Source organism: Saccostrea cucullata, unplaced genomic scaffold (genome assembly GCF_032062105.1).
Source record: "Saccostrea cucullata isolate Sc308-1 unplaced genomic scaffold, CSIRO_AGI_Scuc_v1 ctg104, whole genome shotgun sequence".
NCBI lineage: Eukaryota > Metazoa > Mollusca > Bivalvia > Ostreida > Ostreidae > Saccostrea > Saccostrea cuccullata.
The window spans coordinates 28758-50489 of NW_026931089.1; the positions used below are offsets into that span (position 1 = coordinate 28758).

The following is a 21732-nucleotide window of genomic DNA, read 5'->3' on the forward strand; positions in this document are numbered from 1 at the left end:
AAGGAACAGCTACCTTTAAATAAGTAAATATATGTTACATGTAGATGACTATTACTTATGTTTCACTATATATATATAGAATAAAATTTATTAAATATTTGCAAAGTCCATAGGGTAGGGACTTACAATATTTCATAGATAATGTTACCCATTTCACTATTTTTCACGTTTTACACTGCACAATACCACACCCTGTCTATTCTGACTTTCAGATTAGACAGGTTTCACTGTACAAACAAATCATTCTGGACATTTTCTCATTTATTTCAAAAAATAAAAATACACTTCAAAACTTAAATAGTGTATCAAAAAACATATGTAAACATTAATATCAATAACATGCAGGGGACTTCAAACATAGGTCTCTGGTCACATTGCACATATACAAAAAATGTATCAAGGGTACAAGTATAAATAATAAACTTGAATAGTTTCTTTACCTACTTTCACTGTTTGCAGCAATTCAAAAGTACTATTCAACCTATAGATTCTTCAATACCGTAGTATGATATGTCTAATGTTACTGCTTAGGATGGGCAATAGGACCATTATCAGCTTAGTTTGGACTTTCAGTAAGGTGTGGCATTCTCAACGTTACATAATTAGCTTCTGAAATTACACAGCTTTCCTTCACTGTTGAAATATACATGGGATAGAAATTTGGGCAAATGCCAGTTAGTGTATCGAATAATCAATTACACTGTTTCGTGCTGCGAAGAGGTGGAGCTTAAGTCGTCTCATCGTTATCAAAAACAATTTAAAGTTCCTGATGTTATTAATTTCTTAACCAATGAGAATCTATTCGCCATTTGCAAGGCGGTAAACATGTAGTGCCGAGAGTGCCATGCCTTACTGAAAGTCCAAACTAAGCTGATAATGATTCTAATACAGTATATGCCAATATTCTGGTCAACTGCGATACCAATACAAAAAAAATCTTATTGCGATATTTTAGTAGTAACAAGATATCGGCAAAATATGCTTGGACTATTTAACACTGTATAATTTATAAGTTTGGGAGTAAGGTGAACTTTTGACAAAAACTTCAAAAACTCATAAAAATGAAACTTAATTGCTCTGTAAAATATCAAAATAAACAACATATACCAAAAAGAGCTCATCATCTACAAGCAAAGCCAAAAAAAAAATATCCTGAAAGTAAAAAATTGAAGTACATACTGTAGACCAACTTTTATTCATGACAACTTTATTTCATAATTCACTAGAGGTAAACTAGTTCATGATGATTAATTTTCATGATCAAGCCATTTGTTTGAACTGTTGTTAAAAGAAACTGTAAATTTAAGAGCTTGATTAAAGTGAGAAATATTTGCGATGACAAGGCTCTCACAAACTTTGTGAAAATTTCTCGGCTTCTCGCACAAGAAAAAAAGTAACGGTTTACAGTATGTGAAAAAAATAATTCGAAATCACTTTCCGGTCAAAATCTTTAAGTTAATTATACATGTATAAAGAAACTGGTAATTGCTTTCACCAAAAACCACCCCATTATCTTACCACAGCAAAAAAAGGGGTTTTTTTTTGCTGTGGTAAAACTGACTGAGAGATGAGAAATTTCAAAGTCTAAGGGCAATAACTCTTCTATACAATGGATGAATCAATATGTATAACTTTAAAGGGACCTAAGAGTCCTCTCACACCAATGTTTGGAGATGTTATGCCAATAATTAGTCCTATATCTACAACCATGGCCAAAAATAAATCAGATAGCATGACTAACAGAGCTAGCTAGAGGAGAGAAGAACTCTATTCTATATACCCTGACCATTTTATTTGGCATTAAAAGGTTTGTATCATTACTGGTATGATATGGATAATGGTATTTAAACCAGAAGTCTCTGTCGAGACTGTAGCTCTACTGGTTTGTACTTATCAAAAACTATTGCACTATTTTATGTATCTTTGTGTAGTCTACTTGTGTGCCAACTTATTTTGAAATCAGACCAAAACTGTAGAAGGAGTAGTGTTTTAAAGGAATTTCACAGAGAATTCTATTTTTAGTAACCATGGCAACACCGTTCACCGAAATCAAAAACCGATGCACTATTCTATGTATCTTAGTGTAGTCTACTTGTGTGCCAAGTTATATAGAAATCAGACCAAAACTGTAGGAGGAGTAGCGTTTTAAAGGAATTTCACAGAAAATTCTATTTTTTGTAACCATGGCAACACCGTTCATCGAAATCAAAAACCGATGCACTACTCTATGTATCTTAGTGTAGTCTACTTGTGTACCAAGTTATACTGAAATCAGACCAAAACTGTAGAAGGAGTAGCGTTTTTAAGGAATTTCACAGAAAATTCTATTTTTAGTAACCATGGCAACACCGTTCATCGAAATCAAAAACCGATGCACTATTCTATGTATCTTAGTGTAGTCTACTTGTGTGCCAAGTTATATTGAAATCAGACCAAAACTGTAGAAGGAGTAGCGTTTTAAAGGAATTTCACAGAAAATTCTATTTTTAGTAACCATGGCAACACCATTCATCGAAATCAAAAACCGATGCACTACTCTATGTATCTTAGTGTAGTCTACTTTTGTGCCAAGTTATATTGAAATCAGACAAAAACTGTAGAAGGAGTAGCATTTTTAAGGAATTTCACAGAAAATTCTATTTTTAGTAACCATGGCAACACCGTTCATCGAAATCAAAAACCGATGCACTATTCTATGTATCTTAGTGTAGTCTACTTGTGTGCCAAGTTATACTGAAATCAGACCAAAACTGTAGAAGGAGTAGCGTTTTAAAGGAATTTCACAGAAAATTCTATTTTTAGTAACCATGGAAACACCATTCATCGAAATCAAAAACCGATGCACTATTCTATGTATCTTAGTGTAGTCTACTTGTGTGCCAAGTTATATTGAAATCAGACCAAAACTGTAGAAGGAGTAGCGTTTTAAAGGAATTTCACAGAAAATTCTATTTTTAGTAACCATGGCAACACCATTCATCGAAATCAAAAACCGATGCACTAATCTATGTATCTTAGTGTAGTCTACTTTTGTGCCAAGTTATATTGAAATCAGACAAAAACTGTAGAAGGAGTAGCATTTTTAAGGAATTTCACAGAAAATTCTATTTTTAGTAACCATGGCAACACCGTTCATCGAAATCAAAAACCGATGCACTATTCTATGTATCTTAGTGTAGTCTACTTGTGTGCCAAGTTATACTGAAATCAGACAAAAACTTTAGAAGGAGTAGCGTTTTTAAGGAATTTCACAGAAAATTCTATTTTTAGTAACCATGGCAACACCGTTCATCGAAATCAAAAACCGATGCACCATTCTATGTATCTTAGTGTAGTCTACTTGTGTGCCAAGTAATATTGAAATCAGACTAAAATTGTAGGAGGAGTAGCGTTTTGAAAAATTGTTTACAGACAGATGGACAGACAGACAGACAGACAGACAGACGGACGGACGCCGGATGCATTACTATCACATAAGCTCTTCTGGTCTTTGACCAGTAGAGCTAAAAACCAGAAGTCTCTGTCGAGACTGTAGCTCTACTGGTTTGTACTTATCAAAAATCATTGCACTATTTTATGTATCTTTGTGTAGTCTACTTGTGTATCAGCTTAATTTGAAATCAAACTAAAACTGTAGGAGGAGTAGCGTTTTAAAGGAATTTCACAGAAAATTCTATTTTTAGTAACTATGTTAACACCATTCATCGAAATCAAAAACCGATGCACTATTCTATGTATCTTAGTGTAGTCTACTTGTGTGCCAAGTTATATGAAATCAGACCAAAACTGTAGAAGGAGTAGCGTTTTACAGGAATTTCTCAGAAAATTCTATTTTTAGTAACCATGGCAACACCGTTCACCGAAATCAAAAACCGATGCACTATTCTACGTATCTTAGTGTAGTCTACATGTGTGCCAAGTTATGGTGTAATCAGACCAAAACTGTAGAAGGAGTAGCTTTTTAAAGGAATTTCACAGAAAATTCTATTTTTAGTAACCATGGCAACACCGTTCATCGAAATCAAAAACCGATGCACTATTCGTTGTATCTTAGTGTAGTCTACTTGTGTGCCAAGTTATACTGAAATCAGACCAAAACTGTAGAAGGAGTAGCGTTTTTAAGAAATTTCACAGAAAATTCTATGCTTAGTCAACATGGCAACACCGTTCATCGAAATTAAAAACCGATGCACTATTCTATGTATCTTGGTGTAGTCTACTTGTGTGCCAAGAAATACTGAAATCAGACTAAAATTGTAGGAGGAGTAGCGTTTTGAAAAATTGTTTACAGACAGACGGACAGACAGACAGACGGACAGACGTCGGACGCATTACTATCGCATAAGCTCTTCTGGTCTCTGATCAGTAGAGCTAAAAACTAGAACTGTCAAAACAGGACAAAATACCCCCCACTGGTTTTTTTCAGAAGTAAGTTTTCCATGATAAAGATATGTATAAAACATGAATTATGAATTTTTTATTCCACTGACCTTGAAATTCCCCAAATGACCTTGGGTCAACATCATGACATACCCTTGGGTCATGGGCAATCTTTGTGTGAAATGAGAACCTACCAAGTTTATCAATAAGAAAGATATGGACCGGACATGAATTATGAACATTTTCTTACAGTGACCTTGAACTTCCCCCAATGACCTTGGGTCAAGGTCATGCCAAACCCTTGGGTCATGGGCAATCCTTGTGTAGAATGAGAACCTACCAAGTTTATCCATAAAAAGAGGTAGACCAGACATGAATTGTAAACTCTTTCTAACAGTTACCTTGAATTTCCCCAAATGAACTTGGGTCAAGGTCATGACACACCCTTGGGTCAAGGGCAATATTTGTGTGAATTGAGAACCTACCAAATTTATCCATAAGAAATAGGACTGGGCAAAAATATCGATATTTCAATATATTGCAATACAGTGACGAAAAATATCGTATCGCAATACGATTTTGTAATATCGATATAGTGGCAATATGCTTAGATTAAGGAATTTTGTCATTAAATATAAAAATGGACTTATTAAAGTTGTTATTAAGCCAAACAGTAAGACAGAAGTTGTTTTGTGGGAGCATTTCAGAGCATAACTTAAATGAAATCAACAAGTTTTTTTTTCCATGTTGGTTACTTATCGTAGCTATGTAAATTCTGCATGTAAATTAAAGTAAATATAGTAAGGAAATGCCATTTTAATTACATTGAAAACATTGCAATACATATCGCAATACAGTAAAAAATATCGCAATATATCGCAATACGAAATCTTGGGCCAATACCCAGCCCTAATAAGAAAGATATGGACAGGACACAAATTATGAAAATTTTCTTCCAGTGACCTTGAACTTCCCTAAATGACCTTGGGTCATGGTCAGGACACACCCTTAGGTCATGGGCAATCTTTGCGTGAAATGAGAACCTACCAAGTTTATCCATAAGAAAGACATGGACCAGACACAAATTATGAACTTTTTCTTCCAATGACCTTGAACTTCCTCAAGTGACCTCGGGTCAAGGTCATGACACACCCTTGGGTCATGGGCAATCTTTGCATGAAATGAGAACCTACCAAGTTTATCCATAAAAAAGATGTAGACCGGACACGAATTATGAAATTTTTATTCCAGTGACCTTGAACTTCCCCAAATGACCTTGGGTCAAGGTCATGACACACCCTTGGGAGATGGGCAATCTTTGTGTGAAATGAGAACCTACCAAGTTTATCCATAAGAAAGATATGGACCGGACACGAATTATGAACTTTTTCTTCCAGTGACCTTGAACTTCCCCAAATGACCTTGGGTCAAGGTCATGACACACCCTTGGGTCATGGGCAATCTTTGTGTGGAGTAGTAGATTCTAATGTCCCTCCGTAAGAAAGATATGGACCGGACACATTTGCACAGACAGACGGACAGACAGACAGACGGACAGATGGACAAGGTGATTCCTATATACCCCCCCAAACTTATTATTTCACATACAAAATATTATTCTATTCTTTGGCATTTCTTTGGAATGTCAATCAAACTCTGATCCAATGGCAATGCTTATGTTGTCTCCAACATTCAGTGTTGCATGGAACCACAGATTTGTGTCTAAAACAACTGAAAGCATAAAAAAGTACATAAAAATGGATTAAAAATTATTCCCTTTCATAGAGTTTGAAAACGAAGTGGATAGGGAAGGGGGGTTACAACTGAAAGCTGCTGAGTTCTCATGAATGGAAACTTATTACCCAATGAGCTTTACCATGTACTTTAATTACTTAATAATCCCAGTTCTGAATTTGACAATCATATGATATGGATCAAGATTTTTACATCTACAGCATTTTATATTTTCCTGTGTGAAAAGTCATGCAACCTAAATGTTAAAATTAGTTTCACCAATTTACTTTAGTCAGGAAGGATAAAAGACATAAGAAAAGGCAAAAGGAGCAATTTCTGTATAAATTATATGAACTCCCAGATACATTACTGAGTACATATACAAGTATATCTTACATATTTCCCCTATTACTGAGTATATCTTACTTATTTCTTCTATTACTCAGTATATCTTAATTATTTATATCTTACTTATTTCCCCTGGCTGGACAGTAACATCGAAAAAAGATTGTTTACAGGCAAAGTAACATTCTGGGGGAGGTTCCAGTGTCCAGCGTTTGGTTCCAGTGATTTGTGCCTGCCAAGAAGGGTTATTCACATAATCGATCTAGAAAGGGCAAAATAAAAAAAATAATTATAAGTCATAAATATATACATGTAATTAAACCAAATGACAAAATTTCTTTTTATTATTATCTTATTCTAGTGAAAATCAACTCTTTTAATTGAAATAGGAATTTAATATCTGCTGCAAAATTTTATCTTGGATCAAATGTGCTATTTCCATTCATCCAATCCATGTCAAAAACTCAATGGCATCTTATTACAATATACATGCCAAGACATGGTATTTGAACAATATGGATGCAATGGATACTAGGCAAGTTTCCCTCATGATGCAAAAGCAGCATGGAACAGTTAGTGGGCTATATTACAATTTTTACTTGATTTTTTAAGTTCAGAATAACTTATAAATTTGGAGATTTTATAAATTTTAAGTCAAATTTGTTACTGAATTAATGTACAGTTAGAAAATGGAATAGTATTTGTATCAGTATTAATATATACAAAATAAAAAATTGAGGTCACTAAAATTTTGACACTTGGTTTTTCAAAGGTGATTGGGATAAGGCCAAAATAAAATTATAGTTTGTTTGGAATTGCCTCCCGCCTCATTGAAATACCCCCCTCCTGAAAAAATTTTATTGACCAAAAGTAGGAAAAAATTTTCTTATTTAATCAATTCTTTTGCCTATTACATGTATCACATGCACCATACAAAACACTGAAATATAGTGTCAGATCTATGTAAAATTAGGTTTTCAATTAAAAAAAAATAATTTCCCTCCCTCCCTCCTGCGTCTGAAACCCTTCAGGCGGCAATTCCAAACAAATAATTTTTTAAGGATGGCCTAATATATTGCTTGATTTGCTTCTTGTATGGACATCTTACAATATTGACCTACAGTAGCTAATACATTACAAACTGATCTGAAAAAGAGACATGAATTTACAAAACTAATGTTGTGACTGACATACATGCATTGAAGCACCATATCCAGGACTCCCCATGAATATCCAGTCTGTTTTGCTGGACTCGGCTTGTTTTGGCAGAAAGTATGGACGGCTATAGTGTTGTCTTAGGACATTCGCAGCTGATAGATCACAGTTACTCCTGTAACATAAAAATAATATATGTATTGCAAATATTAAGTGAGAGAGTAAATGTAGGAGCTGTTAGATGCTAATTCTTTCTTAATACATGTGTGACAGACTCATGTTTTATATATTATGCACATGTGCATAGCAATGCATATTGCATGTGCATCTATTCATTTATTTAATTATATATGTTTTTACTTGCAGCACACTTCTACAGCTGAATTATGTAATTATTCATTTAACCTGTAGTTAAGTGTATTGATTTTTAAATGATTCTTTTCCAGAGAGGTCCAGAGTTAGCCTCAGGGTGCTAATTATATTCTGGCCATGGTCATTTTGTATCTTTTAGTTTCATTGGTTTTTTAGTATTGTCTTATGGTTTTCTATTGGTTTTTGTGTTTCCCTCCAAGTTTTCTTTGTGTTTTTGGGTAATTCTTGCTTGGTTGCCATATGTGTTGGAAGTGTTTTTGTCTCTGATTTTCCATAGTTGTTTTACAAATCAGACATTGACCTTGAGACCAACATTTCCTATTGCATGGTAAGTAATTCTTTAATACTAATGAGTAATATAATTCTAATTCTATTAAATGTGAAATCTGTAATTTTTGCACTTAATTCCTTTAATCACTTTTCTGGAGTAAATGTATAGTGAGAGTGAGACCTTAGATATAGAGTTATGTGTAAATAGTAAATACAGTGCTGTCTCACTTTTTCATATTTTTAAAGTAAACTTTATTTTATGATTAGTATAGATATCTACAAAGGTGTTTATTGTTGATTTGTAGATATTATCCTAGTACATATACAGTTTTGTGTATGCAGCTTATATGCTGTTGTACAGCATTTGACCCATTCCCATTGAATGGTACGCATGTTCATTGTTTTTATGCTAAACAATAATTGATAATGTACATATACATTGGAATAATAATTATTGTAAAGATTTTATTCTAAATATTCATTAATTAAAGCAATGGGAGATTTTATTATGTAATTTTCATGTAATTGAATTATCTCCCTTGATTCGGATAAAGCTATATGATATATTGATTTGTACATATATATTGATGAATAGCTTTATAGTTTTTATGCTTAGAATTTATAATTTGTTATTTCATTATAGGGTTTTGATGATGATTGATGATTATCTATCCATCGAATAAAGAGTTACTGTCTTGTTCAACTCGAACCAACAGCCTTGTTGTTCATTCTTAACGACCACACAATTACCTCAACACAAGTCTGTTACATTTTGGCGCCCATGTAGGGACAAGACGAAATTCAACTCTACGATGGATTAGACGTACGCTCAGGACGTCCAGGATACAACGGAAAGCCTGCAGACTGAGGTTCCGTTATTCTGGTGAGCTTAGACTGTTAAGTTTCTCAAGAACATAAACACTTTGAGCCTAGACGATATCGTGCAGTAGTGACTGTGTATTCCATAGACTGTCTGCGATTCCTTCTGGATTCTGGACCGTTCTGTCCATGGACCATTCTTGTGCAGTGTATTAGTATATTGTATATATGTACATGTAAATATCATAAGTATGTAATCATAAGATCAGCTGATTGGTGAGTGAAGGTAATTTGTGTTAGAAGCCGGCATAGACATTGTCTGTCTGTCTTACTTATTTTTTTGTTCTTTATTTTTTTTACTTTTGGGTACCCTATTTCATATTTCAGTGTAATTAATTATTTTATAAATTTGTAAACGCTTGAGTACTCTTAAAATTATTTAGAATTTTGTTTATTTGACAGCTTATTTGAATTTGCAATTATTTAAATTTCATTTCAAATTTTCCTAATTTGGTAAGAAAGTGTAGTGTAAAAGTATCCTCTCTATTTCTATATAGCACATTACCTACCCTTAAGCCCTTTGTTTCCAGGTATTACTACTTGAATAACAGATATGTAGTTAATTAATTCATCTGTCTTACTTTTGACAAACAAGACTGTAGACTGACAATACACAGATATTTTACAGGTGTTGAGTTTTACAGTGGTAGTTGAAGTGGTAGTGTTGCATTGGTTTGAGTAAAACAGGTGTCAGTTGATTGAAGTTGGGTTAAAGTGTGTCATTTTACTTGCATAGTTGTGTAAAGAACCATAGTTAAGCAGTTTAAATTACTTCTATCCACTTTCAGAGTGTTTCGTTTCCATACCTGCTACATTATTTTCAGTTTTCAGAAACCATGCCGTTTTGTTGACATTTTTTTCAGATCGGGTTCGTTTTTTCGTTTGACTACTTCCGTTTTCACAGTTAACTGTTCGGGTTCGGTTTCTTTTCGTTTACTGATCGAGCTCGATATTCCGATTATACCGCACCGGAAATTACAAATGTAAACACGCGTTTTTGACAAAGTTTATCGAAAATTGTTGTTCTTGTGTTTATTTCTTTAGAATATTTGAATATTTCACTTGAAATTTGTATTTACTGAAACATCATTGAATGCCCTTTTGCCCTGATTTATTTTACAGCGGAGTAAACAGGTAAACTTTGGTATTTATTTAACTTTGTAATTTTGTTTGTTGAACAGCTGATTTCACAACTTTACAACTTTAGTGCATTATTTATCATTACCGGAAGTGCAAGGTACTACCGGATGTGCATTTCTACTTTCGTTTTCCCTTGTTTATAAGTTCTATTTAGAGCTTACCCCCCTAAGCAATTCTGATTCATTTATTTTTCAGCACTGAATTTTTAAATTGATTTGATAGCCCACATTTTGACACGTTCACATTGAACTACCCTCCTTATTATTAGATTATAAAGAATAAGATTTATTTCCCCAACATTTGTCCTGTGTTTTTCTTAGTCTTCAGAGAGACTACCCACCTGCTACCTTGAATTTTGTACATGAATTATTGTCTTTTGTACATTTTTATTTCATTGTGGTTCAACACATCAAACATGTCTACTGACAAAAAGTCAACAGCAGAAGAGACAGAAGGAGCAACTGCAGGAACGTTTATGTCGAAGGAAGAGAAAGAGCAGTTGATGAAAACCCTGGAAGCTATGAACCTGAAACCAAAAGCTGATACTCCTGCGGATCTGCTTGGTTGGATGTCCGAGGTAGTCGCCGTTGGTAAAGAATCAGGAGCTATACCAAAGACACCCAAAACACCAGTTAAGCCAGAACCTTTTTCACCATTCTCCAACACAACGATGGACTTTACGACTCCATTCAAGCATCCCGTGCGGATTGCCATGTTTTCTGGAGGAAAGAGTGATTCTTCTTATGAACTCTGGCGTTATGAGGTTACTTGTTTGAGTAAAGAAGGATATTCCAAGGATACCATCATGAACGCTATTAGGAGATCGTTAAAGGGTGAACCAGCAAATGTGTTGATGAGGTTAGGCCCAGCCAGCACCACTGAGGAAATTCTGCAGAAGTTTGACAGCATATATGGGAATGTGCTTGGCACTGAAGACATTCTTGCTGAATTTTATAGCGCCAAACAAAAATCTGATGAGGATTGTGCAGCATGGAGTGTTCGACTGGAGGAACTTCTAAACCAGGCTGTTAAGAAAGGAAAGATTTCCCCAGCAAATGCCAATGACATGTTGAGGACTATGTTTTATAAAGGTCTGCGCCAGGAATTGAAAGACATTTCAGGACATATCTTTCAGATTACCCCAGACTTTGATAAGCTTAGAGTAGCTATCAGGAAGATTGAGATGGATCATCAACCTGGTATTACAGTGAAACCTAAGCAGGTTACAGCTAAATCGGCACAGTCCACCACAGACGAGAGGTTTAGTGAGATACAAGCTCAGATTCAGCAGCTGTCTACACAGATACAGCAGATGGCTAAACCTCAGCACCAAAATCAACCTCCTCAGTATTATCAGTATCGACCCAGACCATCATTTCAGAGAGGAAGAAGAAACTTCCATGATTACAACAGAAGGCCGCAGTATGATGAGATGCCTACTCCTCCTGAGGCAATGAGTGATCCAGCCCTACCAACGAGAGATCAACAAAAAGGTAAGATTGTTTGTTTCAGATGTCATCAAGAAGGTCATCTAGCAATCGGATGCAGAGTCAAGTTGGATCATCAGAGGAAACAAGGTCATTTAAACTCCAACAGGCCAAATCCTGGGGTCGAGGATCAGGCCAGATCAAAGGGAGGCCCAGCGACAAAGAAGCAATAGTTGGTATATCGAACGAGGTGAACATTGAGATTGAGCAGGTCCCTTGCCCAGCGCTCATTGACACAGGTGCTACAGTGTCTACCATAAGTGCAGATTTTTATGACAAATATTTATCTCATATTGAGATTCATCCTCTTGATGAAATACTGCATATTGAATGTGCAGATGGACAACATATGCCCTACTCAGGCTATATATCTGCTAGCATTAAGCCTTATGGTACACCTCATGATGTCTTAGATGACTGCTTGTTTTTAATTGTACCTAACAGCAATTATAATGCTAGAGTACCCGTTCTCATTGGAACCAACATTATTAGTCGTCTCATAGATATTACCCGAGATGAGTTCGGATCGAGATATCTTCAAGATGCTCAATTGCAGACTTCATGGTACTTAGCCTTCAAGTGTATGACCTTGAGGCAGAGAGACTTGCAGCGACACAGCAATAGACTTTGTCTTATTAAGTCTGCATCTACAGAACGAGTGATTATTCCACCCAATGGAAGAGTGACGATTGAAGGATACATGGATAAGAAGCTGCCATATCACAGAGTCCTTGCCATGCTTCAAGCTACAAGGAAATCCATTATCCATACCGATCTGGATATCACTTCATCACTCCACCTTTACGACCATGAGTCCAGCGCTACTATTCCTGTGGAGATTTGTAATGTTACCACAAGAACTGTTGCAGTTCCACCACGAGCAGTTTTGTGTGAACTCCAGCCTGTCCAGATATTGAACACCATGGTGCCTGAGACTACTATCAGTCCTGATTTACAGAACATCTATGACAAGATCAAGATTTCACCATCAGTGTCTACAGAAGAACAACATCATTGCAAGGAACTGATTTCAGAATTTTCGGACATATTTTCCACCAGTTCAACAGATATTGGAACAACAGATAAGGTTAAGCATCAGATCAACCTGTATGATACAACACCATTCAAACAGAAATATAGAAGGATTCCACCATCCATGATTGAGGAAGTTAGGACACATATTCAAGAATTATTGGCGAGCGGAGTGATTCGTCCATCACACTCTCCTTTTTCATCCAATGTCGTATTGGTTAGAAAACAGGATGGAACATTGAGACTTTGTATCGACTACCGTCAACTTAATTCCAGAACCATTAAGGATAATTACGCACTCCCTCGCATTGATGAAATTTTAGATTCCTTATCAGGTAACAAATACTTCACTGTACTAGACATGAAATCGGGCTACCACCAGATACAGATAGAAGAGTCCCACAAAGAAAGAACAGCTTTCACAGTAGGCCCATTGGGTTTCTACGAGTTTAATAAGATGAGCTTTGGACTTGCCAATGCACCAGCGACGTACCAACGACTTCAAGAAGAATGCTTGGGAGATCTTCACTTGAAGATATGCTTTATATACTTAGACGACCTGATTATTTTTTCGAGGACTTTTGAGGAGCATTTGGAGAGACTAAGCCAAGTTTTTACCAGAATTCGACAGTATGGGTTAAAGCTCTCACCAAAGAAGTGCTCATTCCTGATGAACAAGGTCAAGTACATCGGCCACATAGTGTCAGAAGAAGGTGTCCAGGCAGACCCAGATAAGATAGAGAAAGTGAGAAACTGGCCAACACCTAAGAACCCTGAGGATGTTAGATCTTTCCTAGGCTTTGTAGGATACTACAGGAAGTTCATCCAGAATTTTTCCAAAATTGCCCGCCCCCTGATTGATGTCATGGCAACTGGTAAGAAGAGTCGCAACCCTAATACCAAGCAGCTTTCCAAGTGGAAATGGGATCAAGAACAGGAGTCAGCATTCTCTGTGTTGAAGGACAAACTGACCTCACCACCTGTCCTTGGATACCCAGACTTCTCCAAGCCATTCGAGCTCCACACGGATGCATGCGGAACAGGGTTGGGTGCTGTTCTTTACCAGAATCAGGATGGACATGACCGGGTAATTGCCTACGCCAGCCGCGGGTTAACCAAATCCGAGCGGAACTACCCAACACATAAATTAGAGTTCCTCGCTCTGAAGTGGGCCATCACTGAAAAGTTCGCAGACTATCTTATGGGCAACACCTTCGCCGTCTTTACAGACAATAACCCTCTGACCTATGTTCTGACTACGGCTAAGCTAGACGCTACTGGTCATCGCTGGATAGCAGCTCTATCAGCCTACAATTTCACCATCACATACAAGCCAGGCAAGAACAACGCTGATGCTGATGGGTTGTCAAGACTCCCAGAGGTCATAGACTGTGACACAGTGAAAGCTATTTGCAACTTACAGCAAGGCCAACCTCTGATCGAGTCATTGCCAGTGACCATAACATCTTGTGACCAGCTACAGCCTTCGGATCCTTTCCAGCGTATTGATCTGCATGATATACAAAAGAGAGATGCTACCATATCTACCTGGAAAGAGTATGTTAGGAATGGCACTAAGCCCAAGAAGGACACTTTGACTACAGACCATGACAAGATCATGAACAAGAATTTCAACAAGCTTAGTATTAAAGATGATTTGGTAGTAAGAGTCACCAACGCTGATGGTAAGAAACATCAACAGGTTCTTGTTTCCCCAGAAGTAGTTCCTGTTTTACTGGACTTCCTTCATGATAGAATGGGACATCCAGGTAGAGAGAGGACCATAGCTTTGGTGATGGATAGGTTCTACTGGCCGAGAATGCATAAGGACATTGCCAATTATATTGACCACTGCAGTAGATGTCTGAAATTCAAGACACCTGATAACCAACGAGCTTCATTGGTCAGTATATCCACGACTCAGCCCCTAGAGCTTGTATGTATGGACTTTTTGACCCTTGAACCATCTAAGGGCGGAATTCAGAATATTCTAGTCATAACGGACCATTTTACCAAATTTGCAGTAGCTGTCCCTACCAAAAACCAAACCGCGAAAACCACAGCTGACGCTCTGCTTAACCATTTTATCATCCCTTATGGACTTCCACGACAGATTCATTCAGATCAAGGTACAAATTTTTCGAGTAAATTAATTCAGGAATTATGTTTTATTACAGGTATTTCAAAGTCTCGAACCACCCCTTACCATCCTATGGGTAATGGTATCACCGAAAGATTTAACCGGACTTTGATATCCATGCTTGGTACCCTTGCACCTGAACTGAAGTCAAACTGGAAAGCCCACATAGGTCCATTAATCCATGCATACAATGCCACCAAACATGAAACAACGGGATATTCCCCATTCTACCTTATGTTTGGAAGGGAACCGAATCTACCAGTTGATTTAGTATTTGGATTGGACAATGGAGAGAAGACCAAGAGTTTTTAGCTCACCTGAGCCAAAGGCTCAAGTGAGCTTTTCTGATCACAATTTGTCCGTTGTCTGTCGTTGTCGTTGTCGGCGTTGTCGTCGTCGTCGTCGTTGTCGGCGTTGTCGTTGTCGTAAACTTTTCACATTTTCATCTTCTTCTCAAGAACCACTGGGCCAATTTCAATTAAACTTGGCACAAAGTATCCTTGGGTGAAGGGGATTCAAGTTTGTTCAAATGAAGGGCCACGCCCTTTTCCAAGGGGAGATAATCATGATTTAGAGAAAAATTATTGGCATTTTTAAAAAATCTTCTCCTCAAGAACCACTGGGCCAGGAAAGATGAAACTCATGTGGAATCATCCTCAGGTAGTGTAGATTCAAGTTTGTTCAAGTCATGACCCCCGGGGGTAGGGCGGGGCCAAAATGGCCGACAAAGTTTTACATAGTAATATATAGAACAAATCTTTAAAAATCTTCTTCTCAAGAACCACTGGGCCAGGAAAGATGAAACTCATGTGGAATCATCTTCAGGTAGTGTAGATTCAAGTTTGTTCAAGTCATGACCCCCGGGGGTAGGGCGGGGCAAAAATGGCCGATCAAAGTTTTACATAGGAATATATTCAAGAACCACTGGGCCAGGAAAAATGAAACTTATGTGGTATCATCCTGAGGTAGTGTAGATTCAAGTTTGTTCAAGTCATGACCCCCGGGGGTAGGGCGGGGCCAAAATGGCCGATCTAAGTTTTACATAGGAATATATAGGAAAAATCATTAAAAATCTTCTTCTCAAGAACCACTGGGCCAGGAAAGATGAAACTCATGTGGAATCATCCTCAGGTTGTGTAGATTCAAGTTTGTTCAAGTCATGACCCCCGGGGGTAGGGCGGGGCCAAAATGGCCGATCAAAGTTTTACAGAAAATATATAGGAAAAATCTTAAAAAATCTTCTTCTCAAGAACCATTGAAACAGGAAAGATGAAACTCATGTGGAATCATCCTCAGGTAGTGTAGATTCAAGTTTGTTCAAGTCATGACCCCCGGGGGTAGGGCGGGGCAAAAATGGCCAATCAAAGTTTTACATAGGAATATATAGGAAAAATCATTAAAAAACTTCTTCTCAAGAACCACTGGGCCAGGAAAGATGAAACTCATGTGGAATCATCCTCAGGTAGTGTAGATTCAGGTTTGTTCAAGTCATGACCCCGGGGGTAGGGCGGGGCCAAAATGGCCGATCAAAGTTTTACATAGGAATATATAGGAAAAATCTTAAAAAATCTTCTTCTCAAGAACCATTGAAACAGGAAAGATGAAACTCATGTGAAATTATCCTCAGGTAGAGTAGATTCAAGTTTGTTCAAGTCATGACCCCCGGGGGTAGGGCGGGGCCAAAATGGCCAATCAAAGTTTTACATAGGAATATATAGGAAAAATCTTTAAAAATCTTCTTTTCAAGTACTTAAAAGCCAGGATTAGTAATATTTGTATGGAAACATCCTGAGGTAATGTAGATTCTAGTTCGTTCAAATTATGATCCCCTAGCTTTGGGGTTAAAATTCAAGCCCCCCCCCCCCAACTTAAGTTAACTTTCAGTTCTGATCTGATGTGTTTTTTCCTAGCTGATGTGCTCAGGTGAGCGCTGTGGCCCCTGGGCCTCTTGTTCTACTTATGTCCAGAACTTACAGGACTGCTTGAAGAAAGCTTACGAAATAGCAAACACAGCTGCGAAGAACAGCCAATCCAGACACAAGGCCTTATACGACTCGAAGACCAGGGGAGGTACACTGAGTACTGGAGATAGAGTGCTGGTCAAAGTGGTTGCTTATGATGGGAAGCACAAGATTGCTGACCGATGGGAAGATCACCCCTACATCATCATAGATCAACCAAGCACCAGTATTCCTGTTTTTAGGGTGAGAAGAGAAGATGGGGAAGGCAGATGTAAGACCTTACATAGGAATTTGCTGCTACCCATTGGAACCAAACTCTCCTCCCCAGTACCAGCACCAAGAAAGAGCACAAAGCATAAAGATTCACATCCTGAACCGTCCATTCCACCTAAGTCGAAGGATGATGACGATGATGATGATGATGAATCAGAGTATTATTTCATGCCCGGTACCGGCACTAAGACTAATGACCAAAGTATGGAGGACGCTCCAGTGTCCATTAGTGATGTAACTAATGAAGAAGACGACGGTCAAGAGTCAGCTGCAATAGATGAAGACATGCTCAAGGAACTTCTTCCTGAAGATGCTCCATCAGAAGATCATCCTGCTGAAGTGACAGTAGAAGATAACTCTACTGAGGGAATAGCAGCAGAGGAGGATCTTTCTGGTGAGAAGCAGGGAACAGATGATGATAACATGGAAGAAGACCCATCTCCCCCACCGCGAAGGTCAGCTAGAGTTAGAGCCAAACCAAAGTGGACAGAGGACTTTGTAATGTCCCAGCAAGTACAGTCCTCAGAATGCTTACAGAGAGCAAAATATTTTCAGACATTAGTTTCTAGTGGAGAACTTGCTAGAATGGATAAAGATTCCGCTAAAGTGCTCATATCCATAATCACAGGTAAGTGATATTTTATTCTTATTTTATGACGATACTTTCTTTCCAGCATTTTTGTTACATTCTCGGGTTTGGTCAATGGCGCGGACGCCATTCTTGCACCAGGGGGAGAATGTGACAGACTCATGTTTTATATATTATGCACATGTGCATAGCAATGCATATTGCATGTGCATCTATTCATTTATTTAATTATATATGTTTTTACTTGCAGCACACTTCTACAGCTGAATTATGTAATTATTCATTTAACCTGTAGTTAAGTGTATTGATTTTTAAATGATTCTTTTCCAGAGAGGTCCAGAGTTAGCCTCAGGGTGCTAATTATATTCTGGCCATGGTCATTTTGTATCTTTTAGTTTCATTGGTTTTTTAGTATTGTCTTATGGTTTTCTATTGGTTTTTGTGTTTCCCTCCAAGTTTTCTTTGTGTTTTTGGGTAATTCTTGCTTGGTTGCCATATGTGTTGGAAGTGTTTTTGTCTCTGATTTTCCATAGTTGTTTTACAAATCAGACATTGACCTTGAGACCAACATTTCCTATTGCATGGTAAGTAATTCTTTAATACTAATGAGTAATATAATTCTAATTCTATTAAATGTGAAATCTGTAATTTTTGCACTTAATTCCTTTAATCACTTTTCTGGAGTAAATGTATAGTGAGAGTGAGACCTTAGATATAGAGTTATGTGTAAATAGTAAATACAGTGCTGTCTCACTTTTTCATATTTTTAAAGTAAACTTTATTTTATGATTAGTATAGATATCTACAAAGGTGTTTATTGTTGATTTGTAGATATTATCCTAGTACATATACAGTTTTGTGTATGCAGCTTATATGCTGTTGTACAGCATTTGACCCATTCCCATTGAATGGTACGCATGTTCATTGTTTTTATGCTAAACAATAATTGATAATGTACATATACATTGGAATAATAATTATTGTAAAGATTTTATTCTAAATATTCATTAATTAAAGCAATGGGAGATTTTATTATGTAATTTTCATGTAATTGAATTATCTCCCTTGATTCGGATAAAGCTATATGATATATTGATTTGTACATATATATTGATGAATAGCTTTATAGTTTTTATGCTTAGAATTTATAATTTGTTATTTCATTATAGGGTTTTGATGATGATTGATGATTATCTATCCATCGAATAAAGAGTTACTGTCTTGTTCAACTCGAACCAACAGCCTTGTTGTTCATTCTTAACGACCACACAATTACCTCAACACAAGTCTGTTACACATGTAATGAAAAAAAAAACACCCAATGTACTGTACAGAACACTAGTAAATTTAGTATAAATATACCATCCTGATGCCAAACTCTTTTGGTCAATCCAGCTATAATGCTTTATTCGAGAATTTCTTTCAATACTTTCAAATAAAACTATATGATTGGTAATAAATCAATAATACACAACCGAAATTACCATCCTATGTACCAAGGTGCTGATTTATCCTTCAAGAATGCTCTCTCTTCACTCATTTCAAACACTTCCTCGAATGATTTGAAATTGGATTTGTAGGCGAAAAATTGGCATTTCTTCTCTACGTTTTCTAAAGCAGTGCTATTTTTGGTGTAAATAGATTTCATGAACTGGAATGAAAAGAATTCTGAGGCTGTCCAATTTTTAGTTCCATCTTTTACCACCACTGGTCTACCAGTGTAGGCATATCGCTTTTCAAAGTTTTCTGGAGTAATATTTTCCACTTTTTCGACGGATTTCACATTTTGGCAAAATCTACAAAACTGTGGTGGAGGACGAACCATCTCCTGGAATAACTCAGGCAGTTCTGCCGCACACTTTTCAGTTCTTGGATCCTCGACCCCTTTAGTTTCAAGCCACAGTCTGAAAATAGTATCATTTTTGACTGGCCATTCTGACAAGTAAACAATAACGATAGCTAAGAATGAAATAAATAAAGCCACTAAAGATTTCCAAACACAGCTGGGGATTTCTAAACTGTCGATGTCTTCTCTGAGTTCCATTACAGCATCGATCTTGGACAAGTCATCAGGACTGAACCCCTGCTGTATGGCACTGTCATACAGATACTGGAAGTGTAAATTAACCCTTCTCCGGAGGGAATCGTCCTCCTTCGAATCTTTCCTGTTCTGTGAAGACATATCTTTGGTTTCATCTATGCTAACTCATTTGTCTTCTCTCTTCTTTTTAATTTATAGGCTATTTTTTCCTTTTGAAGTTGTTTACACTGACACTGACAGTTGACAGAGATAATTAGGGTCGTCTTCAAATTATTTAGTAACTCGTACATAGTTGAGGGGCATGATGTAAAGGATGGAATGCAACTTGACAAACCGATTCTGCTTTAAATTTCACTGAGAAAATTCAAAAATTCTAATGTTGATTTTCATAAACAACCGGAAAATAGTTTGAAGTATGAAGCGCTGCTTTTTTTTTTAAATAATTTTTATGTCAGATCATGATATGAAGAAATCAACCCAGAGAACAGAAAGAGTAACAATTTATTATCACAACATACCCCATTTATCAAAGAATTGGGGTATATAGTTTTTTGCTCTGCCCGTCCTTCTGTCTGTTTGTCCGCAAAAAATAAGCTTTTAATTTGTTGGAGCCAGGTCTTTCATATTTCAAATGTGCCTTTCTTGTGACAAGACGTACCTTATATTCCTTTGGATATCAACATATTTGACCTTTTGACCTTGACTTTGGACTTTTTACCCACTTTTTAAAAAAGACTTTAGCCATAAACTTTGAACAGTTGGACGGTGAAAGGGCACTTTCAAATTTCATATGTGTATAGGCTACTAATCATGACAAGACCTTTTCGTGGGTTAAATATTTTGACCTTGACCTTAGAAGTGACCTACTTTAAACAAAACTTAAACCTTGGCCATATTTTTTTTTACATTTAGCACTAGTGCTTTCTTTCACAGATATATACACATGTATAAAAGTGTTCCTTATGACAAGGCCATCCTTTTGGTATCAATGATTTTGACCTTGACCTTGGAGTTTGACCTACATCTAAAAAACTTAAAAAACTTTTCAAAACTTTCGCCACAACTTCTTTTATATTGAGCATGTGTATTGCTTATGACAAGGTCTTCCCCTGTGTACCTCCTTTGACCTTGAAGTTTGACTAACTTTCAGAAAACACTAACCTTGATCATATCTTTTGAATGATGTAGGAATTATAATTTTTCAGTTCAAATTGGAAAACAATACATGCTCAATTCTTTTTTCATTTTTTTAAATGAAATATTTGAAAATAACAAACAGTATTCGAGCTCGATCAAAAGTCTGTTAAACAATACAAAATAGGAGCAGAGCAAACACGGGCCTCAACAACATCAGAGGTGGGATCAGGTGCCATAAATTAATGAGCATCCCAGTCACACCCGCTGTGTGCTCCTTGTCATGTCCGAAAATACGTAAAAATCCATAGACAATTCAGTGTGTATATAATGGCATAGCAATCAGTAAGAAAAAAGTCAGTTAGCATTTGATTTTAACTTTTATGAATATGTCCAAATATGAAACAGATGTGTCAGACTCTGTGGTATTTTTTATTTCAAGCTCACCGGGATATATCGTGTCGACATAAGAACGAAAATAAGCATTGTTAATTGACAATTAATGCGTCGTCGATATATTTAATTGTCGAATTAAAGGCCACATAAAACGAAGTATTACCGATGTACTAGTAAATCGTAACTTTTTTTGATTTTTAAAAAGAATTTCAATTCGATAAAATTATTCATCAAACATGACGTTTCAGTAATTTGAGGAGCTTTTTTTGGAAGAATTTCCTATTTTGTATTTTAGTCACCATGACAACATCGTCCAAAAGAATTATGTATATTTTGGAGCAGGATATAAACATCGGTCTTCAAAGAACGGTTTGAAAGCTTTTCACAAAGTTTTACTTTTTACA

At 36.6% G+C, this 21732-nt stretch overlaps 1 protein-coding gene across 1 annotated transcript; it reads right to left on the bottom strand.

Annotated features, from left to right (window-relative positions):
• Nucleotides 1-214: 214 nt before the first annotated feature.
• Nucleotides 215-20059, bottom strand: LOC134231353 (uncharacterized). The gene is made up of 5 exons (XM_062713301.1): nt 19242-20059; nt 7654-7789; nt 6586-6721; nt 5973-6111; nt 215-1857 (listed from the first exon to the last, which is right to left on the bottom strand). The coding sequence occupies exons 1-4, from the start codon at nt 19937-19939 to the stop codon at nt 6026-6028; spliced, it is 1056 nt and encodes a 351-aa protein (XP_062569285.1). The 5' UTR covers nt 19940-20059; the 3' UTR covers nt 215-1857; nt 5973-6025.
• Nucleotides 20060-21732: the final 1673 nt, after the last annotated feature.